Raw genomic sequence first — 22,192 nt, 5'->3', positions numbered from 1 at the left:
AGATGTGTCCTTTTAATTTATTGTTACATAATTTGGTCATTGTTGAGAATACTAAATATGCGACTCACTGTAGAAAGGACTAGATAAATAAAAACTGTTATATATAAAATCGCCGTCTGAACCCACTGGGAAAGAGGGTGTGGTATGTGTATCTTCCTCCAGCTTGGAAGGTGGAGTGTTTGGGGCATCTTAGCTGTTCCTAACAGCTTGCATGCAAATATATAGATGCATTCTCCTACCTTTTCCATGGCTGACTTCTACAGTCCATGTGCAATTTAGAGAGTTAGGATACAGCTCAGGGTAGCCAGGTGATAAGATGATCCCTCCAGGTCCCCTGATATCACCACCACATGATGCTGAATGGAACAAGAAGATAATGAAAGATAACTGTTGCTGGAAAAAAAGGGTAAATTGTAAATGAACCAATAAATCCTTCACCTGAAGACAGAGGGGAGGTTAAGATGAATAATGCATTTGAGTCATATCACATCTTGTCCTGCTATTTTTATTTGCACCTGTAAATCTGCCACATGTGTGCACTCCAAACCAGCCCTAGTGCCTAACATGGCAATACATTATTCATACATTTAGCTATCCACCCAGATTTTCTTAATTCATGGTATCTTAAACTGAAAGAAATTGTTACAAAACATGATCATCTATTTAGTTAAAACACAAAATAACTTACAAGCATATTCAGAGGATTATCATATTCATCTGGATTTAGAATCATTGTCACTTCAAGGTAGAAATTGATCTTTAAGAGACACAGTTACCATTCAACTCATTTTCAGTCAGGTATAATCTAGTTGTACCGATGTAGAGGAAATGAAGAAGAGAAAGGGACAACGCATGTCACGCATGTGGATCAGTGGGGTAAGGATTAATGTGTCTAAAGGTTAACTGGTGTAATTGAACACTGTTAAAGCCTGTAACCTTTTTCTCATGCTGTCATTAGATTTTGTCGTTTCACATAAAGATCAGAGCTTTTTTGAACTCAGCATTAATGAAATGTGACAAGATTTGTGGGTTTTTTCCTTCTTGCATCTGCCTATGTACGTGCTCTCTGACCTACGGGTGGTTTTGCAACCAAGCTCATGAATAGTTTCCTCAAAACAGTTAGAGTTGATAAATATTAGAAGTAGGACTGTTGTGAGTGTACACATTTTTAAAGTAATGGATGTCAGATGATATTTTGGAGGATAACTGGGATGCCTTGGGCTCCGCAGCTGTACACACCCACCCCCTACTCGAAACCTCTCTCCTTCCACCCACAGGCTTTCCAGCGAACACAACACATCAAGGCCTGAATCCTTACCCACTGACTAAATTACATCAAATATTTTATTAATGAGCCAAAATTACATAAAGTCATTAAAAGTGGATGAGTATGCTTGGAAAACGATCTACTTCAGAGGCTCCATAGGCAGAGAGCCAATGCATTTGGCACCAGTCTGGCACATACCTTGGCAAAAATATGCTCCCAGATATAAAATTAGTTTCAGAACAAGCACTGGTGTGAAACTATAGTGTGGTACTGAGTCATATGTGCGGCATGCCAAACGTTGCATGTATTTTACTTGTTATTTTGTTTCTGCTGAGTGATCCGTGACCATTTTCACAAATGTTCTTCAGGTGTGATACTAATGTAAACAGCACAAGAAGCAACATTGCTCAAATACAGCCCAGGGCATTATTTGGCCTATCAAATCTATCAAATCAAATCCATCTATACATCCTGCACCCCATGTTCTGATGTGAGGCAAAATTTGTCTTCCATATCACTTGATTTCCAACACCTCAGTAAGTTTTTCAGTAAAGCACTAGAGGCACTGTGTTTTATGAATAAAAGGCAGCACCTTTTTTATTTGTCAAACCTACTATGTGCTAAATGTTGCTACACCCATTGCTGGGTCTTTACCTTTTGTCAGAGTGCATCTTTTTTTTAGGACTAAGAAGAATCAAAGGAACATAATTGCCATTGTAGAGTTTGTGCCATCTACTGGTGGCAATATCCTTTAAGTACTGCGATTAAAAACTGTCAGTACATACTGTAAGTCAAAGAAATTACATCCTATTAAATGTATGTTAAATATTCACTGAAATATTTAATTAAGGAATGCATACATACCATCACAAGTGGGCAGTGGGTGGCTCCAAAAGTGGTTCTTCTCGCAAACTAGAGGCTCCTCGTGGCTCAGTCTATATCCTGGGTCACACTGGAAGGTCACAGTTGAGCCGATGGACAGGTCGTGGCTTAACCGCAAGCCATTCACTGGGATACCAGGATCCATACAGGAGTATGTGTCCAATGTGACCACTGTAGAAATGAAAATGAAGCATTCTCTTTACATTGGTATTTAAAGGAAGTTATGTATGATTTTACCTCATGTAAAATCTGGATCTTCTTCACACAGGTTACAAAGGCTCTAGATGCAGTGTTTAGTGTTGCACTGAGCTATGCATGAACTAGCTGCATGTTTTTGACTCGTGACTGTTATTAAAATAACTGAGCCACACTCTTCACAGTTCTTGTGTGCACGTGTGCACCTGGTATTAAGCAGCATTACTGTAAAAGCGTCGGCTTTTCTATTTTGATACTAAATATAATATGACCTTTACACTCCTGAGGTGGATTGAAGTCACAGCATTCATGAAACATGAAATGCCAATTCTATTTTTGCATTCACTGAAACTTCCGTGTCACATTTTCCCTCTAAAAAAGTGCAGATCGAAGCTTTGATGTTAAAAATCACAGCAACAAAAGGCAGGTGTCAGGTCGCATGCATAATATAGAACGCAAAAAGATTTACTTTGCCTTTCTTTTACTGTTAACTTTAAAGAATCTTCTTATGACAAACAAACAACTCTTCAAACCAGGCTATGTTAGTACACAGTAGAGACTGCAGAAAAATGAACTATTGCATTGACTGCCATAATGCCTAACAGTTTCTTCCTGAATAACCTTGATAGAGCTGTCAGCTTCTTTGATTTTTAAAAAAACAGGGTTTTATCTTCATGCCATTTAGACAGGTACTGTGGGATAGTAAAGGGCAGCAGCTTCATGGGGAGAGCGAATTCAGAGTATGACCTTGGTGAAACTGCGCGTCCACTTCATTTCCTTCTATACTAGTCAGCTACTGGAAGACCACTTGAAGTTTTTATTAAACAAAAGCACATTTGCCTGATAGTTTTACTCCTACAGTGAGCTAGTTTCATCTCTCTTAATTTGCAGTGATGCAAGTTGTAAAGAGATGCCCCCATTTTCCCTGTGATTTCCAGGACCGCCTTTTGGATTTCTTCCAAGTAGGGTTGCTTTTGATGCCCTAAAAATATGCTGATTTTAGCCACTGACTGACAGTAGTTGTGTAAGCGGTTGTCAGGCCACTGGCGAGGAAGAATCTTAACATGGAAGGATTAATTTTCTGGAATTATAGAGACAGTTTATTATTTTATGTAAAGTCAAAGTAACAAAGATATAGCTTAAAACAGGCATATGTTCACATGTTACATCTGGTGTCAGTGACTGTGAGCACTGCATGTATTTAAGTACAGCACATACACATGTAATTGCACTCCCTGCAGAGACCTATAGCTCAAAACACAAACACTCAAAGTAAGTCAAATATATAATCTGAAAAGCTTTGTCATAATATAGTTTACCTGTATGACCTGCAGAATTTCCTTGTAGCAATAGGGCAGAGTTGCATGGTGTAAGAAGATTTATAAGCCATAGATAATTGTCATTAATAACTAGTGTGATCCGACCTGTGTGATAACAGAGAGATTGCTATCCTCGTGTAAGCCTCTGTAGGAAGCTTGCTTTGCACTACTTTCATCATACATCATATGAATTTTGCTTTAATATGCAGAGCAGTCATTGATCACTGCTAGCAGTAGCCTCTAGGGTGCAGGTATTTGGTGGGAAAATAATTTCCTTACATCTCCAAGCCCATGGAGTCATGTCAAATATGTTACCGTGTAGTATGTTTTAAATGTTTGTGGCTAAAATAATTGTATAGCATGCTGTAATTTTTATTTAACTGAAGAGGTCGAATTTTCCTAGACATAAAGGGAATGATGTAGTGCTTCTGTGCCTTACTTTATTCACAGGATAACTAACCCTTATTTTGCAGACTAAGTTTACAAATGAAGTAGGCTAGTTTTCCCAGAAGTATTTTGGCAATAAGATATGTCCTAAAAGGCAATGCAAGAAGCTAATATGATCTTACTGTTATTGCTTTTCGACGGCCTCATCAACAAAAGCAAAATGCACTCGAGATTGAAACGTAATAAGACAAAAGCACTTGTGGCCTGCCTTCAGTCAATAACAGAGACATAATAACGACCTCTGTCTTATGAATCAAATTGGAGTGACGGGGTAATAGTGCTAGTGCAAACAATTGTGAAAATAAATCACAGTATGTCCAGAATATATTTGTACTAGACTTTTCAAAAACTACCATTCAATGCATAATGATGTATACCGAGTCTTATTTCAAATTAAGTACCCTTGTAGAGCTAATAGTTTGCTTCAGTTGTTTTGATTAGATTAACTTCACCTTACTCTGCGACCTTGTATTTGAAAGCACGGTGCTACCATTTGCACCTGACAAGTGGCAGTACATTGTTAACAATAGATTTGGGTTGCCAGTCGGTACAGAGGTGCAATCCCACATAGTCACTGTCATCTGGGATCACAGCTCCACAGACATCAAGTGCACTGTTGACAAAAAAAACCCTTTCACTCCATTGAACTTGAGTCCTTTTTCCTTTGAGTGTTTGTTTACATTTACAGCACAGTGTTTGATTTTCTCCCCTACCTGGATAATTTATATTGACCACTGTGAAGCTTCTATCCAAGAAGTCAGAATAATTAATGTTCAACTGCTTTGCAGGACATCATTAACAGCCACTTTTATGTTTGTTTATTGCACAAAATATTTACCAGCAGTACTTTCTAAAAGACTCAAAGAGGGAATACGAGTAGCAGAAAAATATGTATGGATAAATATAGCAGCAGTGACAGACATAATGCTATGCCTCAATGATAGACCAAGCAAGAATGATAGCACAGAGTGCACTATAAATCAAGCTAAATGAAGTTACCAGCAATCACAATCATAAAGAGATTAAATGCAATGCCACAACTGAAGACAAAGCTTATGTGCTCAACGAACAAACCTATCATAAACAGTAAACATTCAAAGAGTGCACAGCCTTTGATGAGACGAATTATGGAAGTTGTATTCAATTTAGTTTTATACAGATAGTGTCAAGTCTGCTTAAGGCGCTTTATAGTCAAAGCTAAACAACCGACAATATTCGACAAGTGACTACAATTAATATACAAAGCTTGCCTCTTTGCCTTACCAAAGAGCCAAGAGCCCCAGGTAAACTAATAACCAGCATGAAATGTACACTGTGAATTGTGAGGCTTTAACACTAGACAAGAGATGATCTAAAATTAAAAACAGCAGAGCGGACCTCTCCAGCTAAGCTAAGCACTTATGAAAAATTTTAAATGTATCACCTTTAAATGTTAATCACAGTAACTAATCTGAACTCATGTAGTTAGAGAACCCACGCTAATTGAGGCATTTTGTTATGGTAATACTAGTGCTCTTGACATGTAATAGACCTGAAATATTTCCTCAACAAAGTTTAATCTTGGCATTTGGTTTCAGAAACTTAGGTGCTACCAGAAAAGCTGACCAACCAGTCTCCAGTGCCTCTAGCTGAAGCACAGTTGAACTTGTTTAAAATTTTATTCTCTATGTCTAATTATAGAACTGAATGTGTACCATCTCATCTCATCCTTTTTTTGTTGTGAAGAAATTACAGGCAATAGCACTATACTCTCACCTTCATAGAAGATCTTGAAGCCACTGTTTGATCGACTGTTATCGGTGGTAAAGAGCAGATACAGGAAGTTACTACTGCTGAACAGGAACTGAGGGACCTGGGTTCCGTTAAAAGAGCCAATCAGAGGAGAGAGCAGATTGGGACCATCGTGAACCTCCAGGAAGTCATAACTGAGCTCAGTTTGAAACCTTAAAAGTTAAACAAAAGGACAGATGGACTTTAAGTATACATATTTGTTAAAAAATAAATTTGGTTACCTCATACAGTTTGGTAAAAATGTGACAATACTGAGGTAATAAGGTAAAAACAAGAAGTTATAACCACTTAAACATACAGCAATATCCCTGTATTTTGTACCAACAATGGTTGAGCTGAGTAATATTACACTGAAACCTTTATATTGAGGTTAATAAGGCCTCACAAACTGAGCGTAGTGATGTGGAAACTTACAAGGCAAAACCAATTAGTACTAGTATAGAAGGTCTAGCAGTAAGGTCTAGTGATTTACTCGTTTTCTTAACAGGCAGGAGCAATATAATGATAATATCAGTGTATTTGATTTTTTTATACTGGCTTTAAAGTTGTAATAACCTGGTGTTTCCAGATGTAACCAGTCTTGATACGGGTCATTGCGTCGTATTTACTTGATATTTCTTTTGTAATTAAGTCACTTGTTTTTATCCCAATATTAACACAGTATTACCAAGCTGTAAAAAGAAAATGTAATTTCTTTTACAGAAAAACATCCTAATTTTCTGCAATGGGTAAAAAAATAAATAAGCGCTACAGCAAAAATTCCAATAATTGGAACAGTTCCTGGAAATGTGACATTGCTATGCATCTGTTGCAACCTTCTTAACCCCCCCATCAAACAACTGGGATCAACACAGATATATCTGTCAATATTATTGACGTTTCCTGACTGAAATTTATGCATTCTTATCTCACTGATATAAGAAACTGTGAAGATTGCCTCGAGTATAGTGCCATCATAGATGTAATGCTTTAAACAGGCATGAGAAACCCTGTGCTCATTTTAAGTGAGGGAAGAGGAAAAGAGGGTTAATTTTATAAATAATAAAACAAAACAAAAAAGTCACAGTAAAGGCAGCCCTTTGAAAAAGCAACAATTATACAACATGAACGAATGAATGAATTTCATGATTTCACTTATTAATATTAAGAAATAAAGATTTCAAACCAAGATTTTCCCTTTCCTTTTTTCCCCACTTTCTTTTATTGAAGCTCTCTCAGGAAGTGAGCAAAGCGGGTAAGCAAGATAAAGGATTACTTGAGGCTTTCAACACTTTTGGAAACTAGACCAAAGTCTGTTCTTCCTCCTCTGACTTTCTATTTCAAACTCAGAGGCTTCCACAGCCAAGGGGAGCCATTTATGTTTGTGTACATGTCCTGTATATGCATAAACTAAAGGGATATATACATGAGTGTCTGTCTGCATGCAGGTATATGACTACTGCAGCACAATATGTGATTATATTACACCAGGAATTAAGTCCTTTTCCAGATTTTGTCACTCTACATGTGTCTTTGTTTCAGTGGCTGACTTGTTGCAGTACTGTCATACAGACCTGTCAAAGCTAATCTTGATGGAGCGTCCCGGCTCGGCCTCAATGACCCACTCACAACTCAAGGAATCTTTGTAGTAGCCTGGCCACCCGGGGGAGAGGATGACACCAGATGGCCCTGAGTAGTGTCCTCCACAAGGAGCTGGAGCAGTGGAAGGAGTTTTAAGGGGGCATAAAGAAGACAAAGAAAGCAGGAGAGGTGAGGAGAGGAGAGGAGAGGAGAGAGGTAGAAAAGAGAAAAAAGTTGCTTTAAAGATGATACCTCTCGGTAATCTGTTCATACCCACATGAAAAATATTGAAAGAAAACACTTATAGGATGAGTCACCAAAGGCCTGGAGTTACAGATACCTGAAAATAAATCTAGCCCGGTTTAGATGGACTGAACTCCGTGTTCCACACTAACCCACTCACTTTTTTTTTTATCATGTTTCTGTTCTTTCTTTCTCATCCCAGTTCAGCAGTTAACTTATACTCATTCACATAATTGTTAGCAATTACAATTTAATTACCTTCACATTTGGGAATGAGTCCACTCCACATCACCTTGCCTTCTTCCAGATGGCATGTGATGGTGTCAGCTCCCTGTGTCTTGATAAAGCCATCCTCGCAAACAACAGAGATGGAGCTCCCCAGCTGGAAACTGTCCCCAAAGCGCCTAGCGTTCAACGGTATGCCAGGGTCAGGGCACTCATTATGCCCAAAAGCTTGTAATGAGAAGAAAGGGAACAAGATCTAGTGACAAATGCTCTTGTGTGAATGAGAAATTGGGTCTTTGAGTAGTAGAGAGATAAGGGAAATGGATGTAGCTGTCCGTAAGAGAGGAAAAAAGAACATACAAAGGTCTGCTCTATACACGTAGGGTTGACAATAGCCTCTGTCTTTAAAGCTTGTTGAGAATTGCACCGGAGGAAAAGCAAAAGAATTACAATGGCACTGCATAGGCAATAAGGCATCTGAGTTAAGCACTACCTCCACAGTACTAAATGGCGCTTTTTGTTTATAAAGGTACTATTAACCTAACTTATGCTGCAGCTTTTCTGCTCAAATCTTGACTGGAAAAGCTGTGCTAGGGTTACACTTATTAAAACTCAGCTGTAATCTGCCAGTGGTTTTATTAACCTTTTTTTTTTTTTAAATATTTGTTGTCCATTGCTTCAATGAATTGTAATGTGTCCTTGTGTGTTATAAAAGATGCCTGCCAAGAAATTATAACCATTATTATCAGGAAAAAACATAATTTCTAAAAGAGCAACAAGGACGACAATAAAGCTCTGTGACTGAGAACACGCTCATTCACATAAACTACAGGTTCTGCTAAACTTCATTCCTCTTCTATTAATACAATTAATTTGCACAGTACGCTTAGTAATTTTTTTTTTTGTTTGGTTAACTGCGTTTAAAAATTGTACAAATTTAACAGGTCAGACAGACCTGAGACACCACCAAAAAAATCCCTAACCATGAAAGGTAGAGGGTGAATGCATTTCTCTTTCTTTTAGTTTCATTTACCCATTGATCAGCCACTTACTGCTATAGGTAATGTTGAACCCTCGCCCAGACATCGAGTGATCGGCCTGAAACTCGAGCTGCAAAACGTTGCTATTGGATGTCAGATGGGAAGGAACTTCAGCCCCCGAGAAGCGTCCCAGTATTGTGGCTCCTGACTGATCCCCATCTTTGATAGTAAGAAAGTCGTAAGGAGGCTCCAAATCAAAGTCATTGAAGGCCAAATGGATCCTGGAGCCAGGCTCAGAGATAATCAGCCAAACACAGTTAAGGTTGTTCCCGTAGCCTTCTGGATAGTCTGGAGACAACACCGTCCCCATGGGCGCAGTGAAGTTAGAGAAACAGGGAACTGTGTGACAGAGAGGGCAAAAACATCAGTTATATATCCCGAGTAAGCAATTTGTTTTACAGCAACTCTCACTGGCCACACGACATGTCTACACTGCAGAATCTCCCATAACAGGACCAGGCACAAAGATCTCTACAGAACAATGTCAGTACTGTATAAGTAGCTCAGCAAACTGGAGACAGGTTTACTCCCAAGGGTGCTGAGTAGCTTGAGAAACATGAAACTGTAAGCAGGACGGAACAGAGAACTGTACAAAAGTACAGACATATATGAATATAGGTGCACAGGAATACTGCACACTGTCCCAAAGGAGGCAGTTAAATCGAAGGAACACAAGTCTAGTTTTTTGTTATGGAGATAGGTTAGGAATGTTGTAACTACAAGGAGAGGGATGCCTTGACATAGGATGATAAACAGTAGAGTGCATGTTACCTTCTCCAGTTCAGATAAATAGTACAACAACAACAACAACCACCCAAAAAAGCAAGCTTGAACAAAAACTTCCCATTTCACACAATGTGCTGTGTGCACAGCTCTGCATGTTCAGTTAACAACTCTGTAATTATTTCTCAAATAGCCCAGTGTCATTGTGAACCTTCCAAGCACATAAGAACAGGCTCAAGACCCACCTTTTTAATTTAGCTTTTACTTAGCGTTTATTTATTTTATGCTTATTTATTCTATCCTGTTATTCTATTATTAATTTAGGATTTACCTAATATTTGTTTGATTTTATTCTTATTCATTTTTTAATCTTCTTATTCTATTTATATTTATATTGTATCCTGTTCTTATTTATTTTATCATTTTACCCTATATATATTGTATTGCGTCATATCTCCAGTGTTTCCTCGGAGGGCGCTCTCTGCACCGGGGCTGTTATTGACCGTGGCTGCTGGGTCTCTGGGGTCCTCTCAGCCTGGCTGGGGGGCTCCTTTGCCTCCCTCCTGCTGTGTGCCCAGCCTGGAGGCTGCGGTCTGTGACCGGCTCCCGGTGCAGACGGCTCCCTGTTATAGTGTTTCCTCACTTGGCTCATGCGAGCCCAGCCCAATTTTTACTCTTTAAGTGTGCGCGTGTGTGTATGTGTGTGTGGGTGGGGGGATATATGTGTATTGAGAGTGTGGGGAGTGAGTTGGAGGGTGGGGTGGGCTGCTTTTAACTATGTAAAGCACTTTGTGCTACATTTTCTCTGTATGAAAAGTGCTTTATAAATAAAGATTGATTGATTGATTGATTGATAAGTAATTGCTTATCCGGTGTCATTAAAAACAAGTATGGGACTCACATATGCAGATGGGGATATTAGCTGACCACTGATTGTTGTTCTGGCAGGTTATCATCCTTTCCCCAATGAGCTCAAATCCAAATTGGCATTCAAAGCGTAAAACATCTCCATTTAAAAAACCAGTTCCCTCTTGATAGCCATACAGAGGTGTACCGGGGTCGCCACAACTCTCTTTGTCAATTTCTGTGGAGAAGAGAAAAGAGGGGGACGGACAGATGAAGTAAGTGAGAAAGAGAGTGGAAATGGGAGGGGGAGAGCAGAGGATTACGTCAAGGAAAGTAGTCTGAGATAGTTTTTTTTTTTCTTTAAGATTATCTGTATAGGTGCAGTTGAAGAGTGTGGAAGTTGGGTTAAGAAAGTTTTTTTAAGAAGTAGAAAGATAAAAGAGTGACAGATCGGCAGGAAGGCAGACAGGAAAATAAAATTGCTGCTTTAGTGAGAGACAGTCAGAGACAGACATGAATACAGACAGTGAGAGATGGCATCAGCACAATAGTGTGTGTACCTTTGTAGTTGATCTTGAATCCAATTGAGCCAACACTCTCATCAGACTGGAGGTGAAGCCACATCTGATGGGACATGCTGACAATTAGGTCTGGGACAAAGCTCCCAGTGAGCCTGCAGATAAGACAAACAAGCCAGTGTGGGATCAAAATTCACTATTGAGAGATTTCATTACACGTTAAGCAGATTAGAAGACAAACATTGTTATACGCAGATAAAAAACACAAGTAACTTGAACAAGTAAGCCACACTTGAAGTGGTGGAGTCATTTAACCGGTTCAAGGATTCTTTTGTTCAAGTATTTCTTTTAATGTCGACTCACAAAAAGATTTGGAAAGATTTGACTGCAATATTATGCTAAAATAATCTATCCAATGAAGTAGTTTATGAAATACTTACACTTGAATGATCTTTTTAGAGTCACCTACTTCCCCTCCATCTCCAATAGTTAGGGAGTCATACCCAATTTCTAGGTCGAATTCTTCAAAGTTGATCTGAATGACCTGTTGTAAAATACAAAGTCACTATGACAGTCTATGATTGGTCGTGAATTTGCAAACAGCAAAGCCCTCCTTACACCATTCAATAACATTTGAGAACACTCTACTGAATGATATATATATAAAGTAAGCCAGCATGGTATATTGCAGATAGTTTATGAACATTTGCTGAGAAGTCAATTTTCTGTCAGCAGTTTTTTTTTTTCAATACATTTCAACAAAACCATGAAGCTGAAAGTCGCCATTTGCCTGTGGAAGCTGTTTACACTGAAGGGATTCAAACAGAGAGGTCTCCTGACAGACATTGCTAACCCCGCCAGTCAATGTTATTCATTGCGTTCATTTAAATAGGCCAAACCCTCTCAATCAGATGAGCAGTTATTCTAAAGATTGATTACCAAATAAGCCACCATCTAATTTTTATGATATTCATAACATAGCTGCTCATTTCCATAACTTGCCTTTTGGGAAAATGTTGCTGAAGATATTGTAGCTAAACTGCAAAAGGCAGGCCTACACAGAGAAACTCCATGTAATGTCATATACATTTGCACAGGAGGACAGCTCAATGTTTGATCAAGCAGAGCTATAAAAGCTGAAGACGCTTCCTTCTATTTTCATAATTCACATAGCTGCTATAACATACAATATATTCTGGTACTTTAATCAAATATCCACAAACTACCCGAAAACTTAAATCAACAGTGGCGTTCGGGGAAATAGAGGGAAAATATAAAACACAAGTCATATCAGATTTTTGACTTTTTATAGGAAAAGGCTTATAGAGTGAATGTTAATGGGGATGTGCAGCATAGACAAAGGACACCGCAAGCATCCTTCAGAGCAATATAGAAACTGACAGCAGCATCACTTCAGAACACAAATCGAATTTTAAGAACCAATCAGAGTAAAGCAAACTTAAGCATATGAAATTATTAATTGCCTGTCTGCATTTACCCTTGAGATATCTTTGTCGGCTGTCACTGGTGAATCTTTTTACCCCCTTAACAAATGTACATAGCGTCACAAAAGATGACATTTTTAAAGATCAAACTGGCAACAGCTGCTTACACTAATAATCATGTCTGCTGCAGAGGCATTACACAAACATGCCACATTATCTCAGCCTGCACTTTGCCTGCACGGATTAGTGATGAAAGGAAGGATGCCGTAATGACACCAGTGTCACATCTGTTGATGACAACCATATGATGGCCGCTTGCTCATCCATAGCCTTCGTTCTTTTGGCCATGGGTTGGGCAGCGTCTGCACAATATGTATGTATAACAGCCTCATTACGACACGCAAATAAGCATAATTACCATAATAACACTAATGGACCAAGTTTCAGTGCCAAGTCAATGGCTTGTTTGCCTAGGAGAGTGCACAGTGGCACAAAGCTATGGCACTTGCCAGTCCTAGTGAGTTCTGAATGAGCGTCAGTTGGTTAGTTATTATTTATTAGCAGGAAAGTACTTAGTCGACACCCCTGTGTATATGGCTCACTGGATAGAATACCAATAGAAAGACAAATTTATGTAGGAGAGCAGTAATGACCATTTGGAAAACAGCTTTGACCTCTTCACTTTGGGGAAAAGCTGGTCTCAATCAATCATTATTTCTCCCCATTTCCGTGACCACAGATGAATGAAGCGAATCGCTAGGCTGCCAACAGCCACAGTCAAGCTGGTAATCTAGTGAGAACCGAAATGCCATCCACTCCTGCGATGTGCATTAATGACAGAAAGTAAAAATGGAAATATATGCATATTCTATGTAGCCCCTCCTAACTTGGATAACCCTGGAAAAAAACAGATGCATATAAAACACAGATCCAAAAATTCCAAGGAAATACGTCGACAAATGCTCTACAGGGAAGGAACTATTTTCACAGAACAAATGTAATGGTGCTCAGGAGCAACAAAATAATGTGTTTTTTTTAAAATAAAACTAATGAGAGAGGTGCAGTGCAAAGAGATTACTCAGAGGTAAATTTTACAAGTGTTGGTCTACTATTTATTACCTTAATGGAATTGCAGGTTGGCACTACACAAAACCTTTACTCTTATTATTGCAATCATGAGCCTCACTGGGCTTCTAATCTTGACCTTTTGTCTATTGCATTTATATTTTGGAAGTAACTGCTTTGTTCCAATGCGGCGGTGAGCAGAGAAAGGTGAAAATGCATAGTTTTTGTGATTTACTGTATCAGAATTTACCGCTATTTTATTAACACAGAAAAATGCGGAAAAAAGCCAAGATAACAAGACTTGTCACTACTGAATCCTCACCTCAAACATCGACTGCTACGGTTACCATTGTAACAGTAGTGGTGGATGTTTAATGGACAGTGTACAAGTTCTCCTACCTTGTTCGGATCACTGGCAGTGATGATCCACACACACTGCGAGTTACTCTCATATTGGATAGGAAAGTTAGGGGATGTAAACGTCCCCGACGGTCCCTGTAGATTCGACCCGCAGGTTTTCACTGCAACAGTATAAGAGGAATATCAAAGCAGAGAAGATATACAGCCTGTGTAACTTTTTTGGCACTTTAAATGTTTTGCTATTATCACTGACTTGTCTGAAGTGCGTTCTGCAATATGACGTGACATAATAACCCCCAACGTACACGAGCAATACAGAACCATCGTGAGAATCATGAAGAAAAAGGAGTCCTCCAGCACAGTGTGTGATCCCCACTGAGCCCTGATCTTAACTGAGACAGCTCAAACTTTTCTAGTTCATAAAGTTCTCCAATCTGGAACGCTGATTTAAAATCTCTCAGTAAGTGTACCTTGGAGAATTGGTGGAGCTTTAAAGGCAAAAAGGTCAACCCAAACATTTTCATTGTACTTTCAGTGACCAAAAATTCAGGCCAAACGGCATTTTTACATATTTATCATTTTATACTTGTCTGTGTATATAGAAAAGATATAAAGATCTGTGCTGGACACACAGCATAAACATCACTAAATGACCCATAAAAATTAATTTCAACTTCACAATAAATATTGATGAAAGTGGCGCTCAGAAGGCAGAGTAATAACTCGTGCATTGTAATGTGACTGAAAGGTAATATATTGTTTGCACAAGTAGAGAGGAGGTCTATTAGTCACATTTCCATTAATCAAATTCTAAAAGGTGCTCCAGGTATTATGAAACACAGAAAAACAGTGAGGGCATTTTGGAATGGAAAAGCAGAGTGTAGCAGAAGAGGCTTTCATACATAATTAACAGCAATGAACTTTCCTCTATCTGCATGGAGCATATATCCAGAGGCACCGCCTTAATCAAACAGTTTTATTAGCTCATCGGAAGCCCCGCTCACCCTTGCAGACGGGTCTGTGGTCGCTCCAAGCAGCGAAGACTTCGGCAACGCGCTGGCAGGTAATCGTTTTGGAACCCTGCAGCACATGGTCTTCATCACAGGTAAATTGAGCAGTTGCTCCGATACTGAGAAGATAGCAAACACCATTAATGCCCGAAAAAAGCAATCAATTCCTCAAAAATGACTCCTGATGAAATATCAAATTCATTATTTGTTTCAGGTCATTCATTTACAAAGAAACGAGTATATGATGCAGTAATGCGAGACAATGACAATGGACTTGTACTGTCACAGGTGACTACACTGGGCTTCCCTATGCACACATAACAGGATAAGACTGAAAAAAAAATCAAACCATGCCACATAACAGAACAAAGAGACTGAAAGTTGATCATATTATTTTCCCTGTTATCTTTTTCCTATGCTTGCTAAATGGGCACTGAGACAAATTAAATTGCACAATATTAACAAGAAGATTATAGCCAACAGACTGAGAATCTACTAAAATGACAGTAAATAAAGCAAAGAATGTTTGAAATCTGCAGCAGGTGGAGAATAAACTGGTTAACACTAGTTTATGTGCACACCTGTTGCTGACTTAATAGATTGTGACAGTAAAAACTCATGACATGCAGTCATGTGGCGCAAGTTATAATACTGAAAGCGGAGCACTCATTTCAATATCCCTCAGCACACATCTGCACATACGCTACGTATCCTTCACTCAAGCTGCGAAACAACAACTCACCTGAAATCGGAGCCTATCCGTTTGCCGTTTTCCGGCTCCCCTGGGTCAGGGCAGTAATTAGACACCTGTTTGATTCCTCCTTCATTCACTAAGCAGAGAAGACAGGGACCAAGAACACTGTGAGAGAGACACTTGAATTGCTAAAGCCCAGTGTATTCAGACAACACCCACTGCAACAGCAAGCACCTGAATAGCCGATAACCCTGCATGTTCAACAGTTTTTGCTTTCACGAATCATAAAGTTCTGACACATGACGGTTTGACCTCATCTCGAAATGTCAGAGACTTTTAACTAACAGCTTTTTTTTCAGTGCTGTTGTGTTTTGTGATATTACAGTGAGTGGCAAGGGTAAACGCAGCACTCTTACCTGAGCTAAACAAAATAGAGGAAAATCTATCTGGATCCAACAGGCACTAAGAGGATTAAATAACCTTCAACTATCACTTGCAGGAGCAACAATAATCACTCAGTCAGACTCTCCATACATAATAATAATTTGCGTAGACTAGATAAAGCCTTGGAGATATGGCTTATATTGAATACTGCCTTTACCATGGAAAGAATGCAGAGAGGCGATTTAGAGGCAGGAAAACAGCTTGTGTGTTCTGACTTAACAAGCTCATGTTCCCCTTACATTATGATCCGTACATCAATGTCTGCATGCACTGGAAATTAAACTCATGAAATATGTAGCTGCATAATTATCACTGAGGTCTGCTGCAATGTTTGCAACAAGACATCACCCCAAACACACACAGAGACCCTTCAGTTTTAGCGTGCGGCGCTCTAATGGCATGTTGCTTGCTTTGAGGAAGTTCATTCGTTTTTGAACTTAATCGCCACAGGTTATAATGTCGTTATGAGTTCAATTATACGGAGTAAATCCACAAGGCATACAGTACGGAGCATTCTCCTCGCAGTCTCTGAAATGATATACAGTATTGTCTCATAGAAAAGACTTGAGCTCACTGCATTATTCATGTCTCCATGCAGTGCAGAATCTATGACACATAAGGCAATAAAGATTACAACCTGTTATCATCTGAGTGTTTAGCACACTGTTGAGTTAGAGGGAATTCTACTCCAGATTTATGTTAATGACAGAGCTCCGCGAGCAATTAGAATGCATTTACTTCGCTCTAAGTGTACACAAATCATCTGACAAGTGAGTGGTCACTCAACCTTGACTACCGCTATATGTGTAGATCACATAGTGCATGGGCTTAAGTCTGTGTAATGTGTAGCTTACATAGAATAGAATGAGACAGATGGAGTTTTGTCTGACAGAAGCTGATCATGTTTAGTGGTTTGCTGCAATATACCTAACTAGGGCTGATCTAGCTCAGTAAGTTTCTGGCAGGGGAGGAAGTCCTGGGCAGCAGGGGAAATAGGTCATCAGAAAGAAAAAAAGACTGCACTTCTGCAAAATCTAGTACTGTAGCTTAATTCCTTCATCAAATGAGGCAGCAAAAAAAGGGGGGGAAGCGACAAAAAGAAAACAAAGACCCAGAACACAAGCCCTCCATAAACAAAAAATCCAAACAATGAAAACAGTTGCATAAGAAAAATAAAAGACTTACTCAAAGACAGTTTGTTAGTGTTGTCCTTTCCTGGTAATAATTTTACCCCTCTGGATTTAAGCTCTCCAGAGCTTTTCACTGGTCGAGAGCAATAGAAAGAGTTCATTAGATAAAAGAAGTTACAGTATTAGATGTGAGAAGATACAGTACAAGTGTTTCTTTCTCTGGATAATACTTGGTCCTATGAAGAACATCAAACTGTAATTGCTTTTGCTCAGCATCATCTTATCAAAAGGCATTAGTCCGAAGGGTATGGTGCAATCGAAAGGGTTGCCCTGGCAATTCAATCAAACCTAGATTATATATTTATTTGTTTATTATGTTTGCCTGTTGATATAACTCACACATTTTAAACGGTGGATGGAAATTGATTGGTCAGAGCGGATTTAATGGTTATAGCTTGTAGTGGGGACACACACACACACCATGCAGAATCAAAAAGCCGCCCCAGGACTGCAATGCTACTTATCTAAAGAAAGTCTAATTAAACACAGCAGGGGCCAGATTGCAAACAAAAGCCAGGTGATGCAAGTGGCTGTCATCATTAACAGAACAGCCATGAGCGGTAAAATGGTGTATCAAGCAAAAACCAAGCAAAAACAAGGCTATTTGAATTTGAAAGTACTGGAGCAATGCCTCTCCTCTGAATTGCACTCTAGGTCAGCTGGTTCTTTCCACACAAGTACAAAAGAAAGGAGGGGAATCTATTTGCTGATTCGATGAGAACTAATACATGCTTTTAAGCACACTGCTCAATAAAACCTCTAAGTGCTTGTCTGTTTAAAAATATCTATGTTCATATGAAAACTCATAAAAACTGCTTGACCACTACATAGTAATTAAAAGGAGAGGACAAAGGTGACTTTTCATGCACCTGAATGAATGCTTGTCTTACATTTACAACGATTTGCCACATGCATGTTATTCAATGTTTGTATAGAGCTTTATAGTGAACAAGCAGATTTCAAATCTGTTTTAGGGCTACACTTCGAGGCTAAGTATATGCAGCAAATAGTCCATGCAGCACATACACTGACTTAAAGTCAGGCTATAAAACAATGAGAGTGTACGAGACTATTGAGCTGTAGTATTGCGAGGGTGAGAATATATATATACAGTATTTATCTCTCAAATATTTGATTAACAAGGCGCTTTGAAGTCATTGATTTAAAGCAGAAAAAGCCTTCATGCCCTCTACAGAGAATATTAATCAAAGTGTTTGATATTCAGTTAACAAAGATCAAAAACATGTTTTGTAATTACAGTGTGTTTTTCCTACGATGAACCCTTTTGTTCATGTAGGGGGCCCTCTATTACGATGTGCAAATGAAGCAATCATGTCTTACCTTGATACTGAGCCCTGAAGCCTTTGTGGCGGTGGTTGCTCTCCGTCACAAAATGCAGTCGTAACCAGTTTTTGTTGCTAATGATGGGTGCTGGAATATTCATTCCAGTTAGCCTGTGTGTAAACAGTCAAACAAACAAGAAAAACAAGAGAAAAAATGTTGCTTTTTAATTTAATTTACTCCCTGTAATAAGTGTTAGTTAATGAGCCCCTCATAAGACACCTATTTACAGTATATACATTATATTATGTCTTTATAGGGCATTTCCATATGGATTAGGAAAACCATGAATAAAAAGCTGTAATTTTTCTTTTACGAGATTCTTTATGAGAATGGGAGATCTGCAGCGCACCAGCTATAGGGATGGGCCACTGAATGAATCATCTACTACTAACATCTGCTAATTATGTCATGCCTGGAGAGAAAAACTGTGATCTTAAAATAAAACCCAACAACGAAATCTAAGAAATCTGGCAGTAATTTGACTGTGTATATAAATACATATGTAAGGGAGTAAAGGAAAAATCAGCACAAAGAGTAAATGTGAGGGTACCTATGTGCACACGTGCTGTCAGTGTGCTGTGGTGGTGTTGCAAAAACTAGTTTGCATGACTCAAAGTTTCTGTGTGTTTTCACTACATCTGTTTTAGTGTCTTCAGCTGGTTTTAGATCAGAGCTTTTATTCTGTGCTTGGCCACAGCATCAGGGATGCTCTATAATCATAGAGGTTGCTGGACCTTTTCATTTCTCTGGCTAACCAGCTGTTTTTTTTCTATTGCTCTGTAATCACTTCACCATGCTCTGTCATATTGCAGTCAATAGCACACAATGCCATTGTAGCTATTAACCAAGGGCTTGGGACAGTCGAGCCCTGTGCTTCCAAATTGTCTCTCTCATGAAAAATAATGCGTTTCACACAAACCCACAGTTTATGTGCCTGCATGTGTGCCCACCCAGTTGCATGTCTTAAGGTGTGTGCAGTCATTTTTTTTTTTTATTAAGGTTTGGCTACGTAATTTCTTTGGCATTTACTACCGAGCAACCTAAGGGGCAGTAATAATAAGTAAAATGAAAAATAAATGAAAGTGACAGTTGGAAAAAGAGGCAGGAACACAGTGATGTAGAAAAGTGAAAGGAAAAAGGTGACTAATTGGTGACTATTGCAGATTTAATAAATGTATTAGTAAGTCTACTTGGCATTTGATTTCTCCTTACTTTGATTACACCTCTGGTCCCTGCTGTTTAAACGTGACCTGCCTTACCTCAGACTGAAACATGTGTCAGGCAGATTACATGCTGCTGAATGCTTTTGTTGTTCTTTGGTTTTACTTTTTGTTGATGCACAAACTAGATGAATTTTTTGAATACTGACCTCTTTAACCCAAATTATCAATCACACGGGGAGATGATGGCAGCTTCAAGAGGGAAGTTAAAGGGTGATTGATTTTCACACAAAAGCTGACCTTTTATCGCAATGCGTCATTGATAAAATGCTAATGGCACTAATATACAGGCAGAATGAAAAAGAGCAACTTTCAAACAGCTGTAGGAGAAGACTTTGCTGCCATGTTTCTTGTAGCGAAACTGGGAATTATTTAAAAAAAAAAATCTGCTCAAAGTGTGTAAACAACATAGATCGATATAACAAAATTATACCCATCCAGAAGTAGCGGTGAGGTTACAAATTTAAAGCCCGTGGAAACAAATATACTGTTGTCACAAAGGGAGAGTTGGCAGACAGAGGAAAACATGATCCGCCATCAACAGTAAATCAAGGCTTAATGGCACCTTGCAGATATCTTGCTCCAGTGAGTATAGTTTTTGCAAGAATGTGCATCAAAGTCAGTAAGCCATTCTATTAAAGTTATGCAATAACTCCCTGCTATAAAAAGAAATGCAGGTACATTGTGAAAATACATTACATGTATTGTGATGTGGTTCCTGCGATGCTTGGTTTGCACACTCCCTCACCACACGCTCAAGCTGCTGTTCCCAGTGAGGACAGACACCCAAATGAACACAAACGTGCTCACAGGCTGAAGGCTGCCAGAGAAGAAAAGCCTCGCAGCATCTTAATTTTCTTATGTACCTATATGTGAGTTTTTGTTTTTAGGTTTTTTTTAGTTTTTTTGCAGAAATATTGAACATTGTATCCAACTAACATATGTATATGTGTGCAACTACTGATGAGTATATTATCTGCATTCTATTATTTCTTCCATTTTTTTTTTTATTGCACTTGTCCTTGTTTGTCCAGTTAGCGATACATTTTTTAAGAGCAGCCAGATGCTTGTGCCAAATAATTCAGTGGTACTTTGCAAAACATTGATGCATGTCACAGGTATTCATTAATGTAACTGTCATTGAAACAAATAAATAACTCGGATGCCCAGTCTCCTTAAGACAGACGAGAACAAGTGAGTGCTGTCTACTGTTTTCTCATTCTACCTCCTCAAATACAGGCAAAGTGAAAAAGATGAGAAAATCCAACGGGGATAAAAATGGATTCGTCACATAATGCACTGCCTTTCTATCTCTGACTCACTCAGGCTGCTCATTTTATGCGATTGATTTTATCCAAAATGTACATACTTTGTATTGCTGATTTGGGGCCAAGACCTATTGTTTCATAGGTTTGCAAGGCACTCATGACTAAATGACTGAAATGTGCATGATTTGATAAGACAGTGCTGAAGGGAACATGGCAGTTTTATCAAAATACTAACTTAACAGGTCTCAGCGTGGTGGTACTTTGGCCAAACGTGGCCCAGAGGCCATGGCAATGAGCTGAAACCTCTGGGGTCTTCACTTTCTTTCACAGAGTTGAGGGTTAGATGTTGGTGTACCACAGATAATAAGCGATCAAACTTATGAAAAAAGGAACTCCCGGGTGATTTTTATCTTTTCCTCCCACATATGTTTTATAAAATCTGACAGCAGGGAGTAGTTCTAGGAATGTTTTATGTGATAAGGGAGAAGCCGTTGCTCTCCATCACTTCCGCTGCTCCCTCATCAGTTACAGCTCAGGAAATGAACTCAAGCAGATTGGCGCCTGTTGGCCCGCACCACACTGGTTTCTCATAACAGGATTGGTGTATAACCGGCAACTATTCACATTAATTGCTTAACCTGGTATCTTTCTCTGAAAAGCATTTAGCTGCTATGCAAGACTATATTCGGTGAACCAAGAAGGAAGAAAAAAAAAATCTACCCGACTGATCAAAGACTGTAACAGGACTCAAACTGTGAAAAAAGTAGATGTTAAAAAAAGTAATTTAAGAGTATGCTCTATAAGCAAAAACTGTATCTAATATTTGCAAAGCCTTGGAGGTTTTATGCTCTGTGTCTACATTTGGAATAATGACTGACGTGTAATCTACAGCTTGTTGTTTTTGCCCTTTGTGAACAGGGCTGAACAATCACATTAAAGGTCAGAAGAATAACAAAGAACTGCTTTCTTTGGCTTTGCCAGACTCCACTGTTGGTTTTTGTCAGATTATTTATTTATTTTTTGCTTTTGTCTATTTTCATGGTGATTGATGTGTATCCTCAAACTTCCCCAGCTTGATGGAATCAATAAACTCATT

The 22,192-nt window shown here is 38.9% G+C and overlaps 1 protein-coding gene across 4 annotated transcripts in view; it reads right to left on the bottom strand.

Moving 5' to 3' along the window:
* The window catches only part of LOC146622512 (CUB and sushi domain-containing protein 3-like), a 249,677-nt gene that overhangs the window by 142,497 nt on the left and 84,988 nt on the right, over window positions 1–22,192 (bottom strand). For all 4 annotated transcript variants that reach the window (XM_085366252.1, XM_085366249.1, XM_085366253.1 and 1 more), the window contains exons 6-19: window positions 18,606–18,718; window positions 17,260–17,337; window positions 15,679–15,766; window positions 14,931–15,055; window positions 13,966–14,087; window positions 11,497–11,600; window positions 11,099–11,211; window positions 10,594–10,776; window positions 8,982–9,308; window positions 7,963–8,157; window positions 7,455–7,593; window positions 5,866–6,053; window positions 2,132–2,320; window positions 240–356 (exon numbers count right to left, since the gene is read on the bottom strand). In XM_085366252.1, the coding sequence (XP_085222378.1) occupies window positions 240–356; window positions 2,132–2,320; window positions 5,866–6,053; window positions 7,455–7,593; window positions 7,963–8,157; window positions 8,982–9,308; window positions 10,594–10,776; window positions 11,099–11,211; window positions 11,497–11,600; window positions 13,966–14,087; window positions 14,931–15,055; window positions 15,679–15,766; window positions 17,260–17,337; window positions 18,606–18,718 (2,081 nt within the window). The remainder of the gene's footprint in view (window positions 1–239; window positions 357–2,131; window positions 2,321–5,865; window positions 6,054–7,454; window positions 7,594–7,962; window positions 8,158–8,981; window positions 9,309–10,593; window positions 10,777–11,098; window positions 11,212–11,496; window positions 11,601–13,965; window positions 14,088–14,930; window positions 15,056–15,678; window positions 15,767–17,259; window positions 17,338–18,605; window positions 18,719–22,192) is intronic.

Source organism: Diplotaxodon limnothrissa, linkage group LG11 (genome assembly GCF_057381915.1).
Source record: "Diplotaxodon limnothrissa isolate DT_005_m linkage group LG11, D_limnothrissa_male_GT1.1, whole genome shotgun sequence".
In the NCBI taxonomy this organism is placed as follows: domain Eukaryota; kingdom Metazoa; phylum Chordata; class Actinopteri; order Cichliformes; family Cichlidae; genus Diplotaxodon; species Diplotaxodon limnothrissa.
The sequence above is the reverse complement of the archived record's forward strand: the minus strand, read 5'-3'. Positions and strand labels throughout refer to the sequence as shown.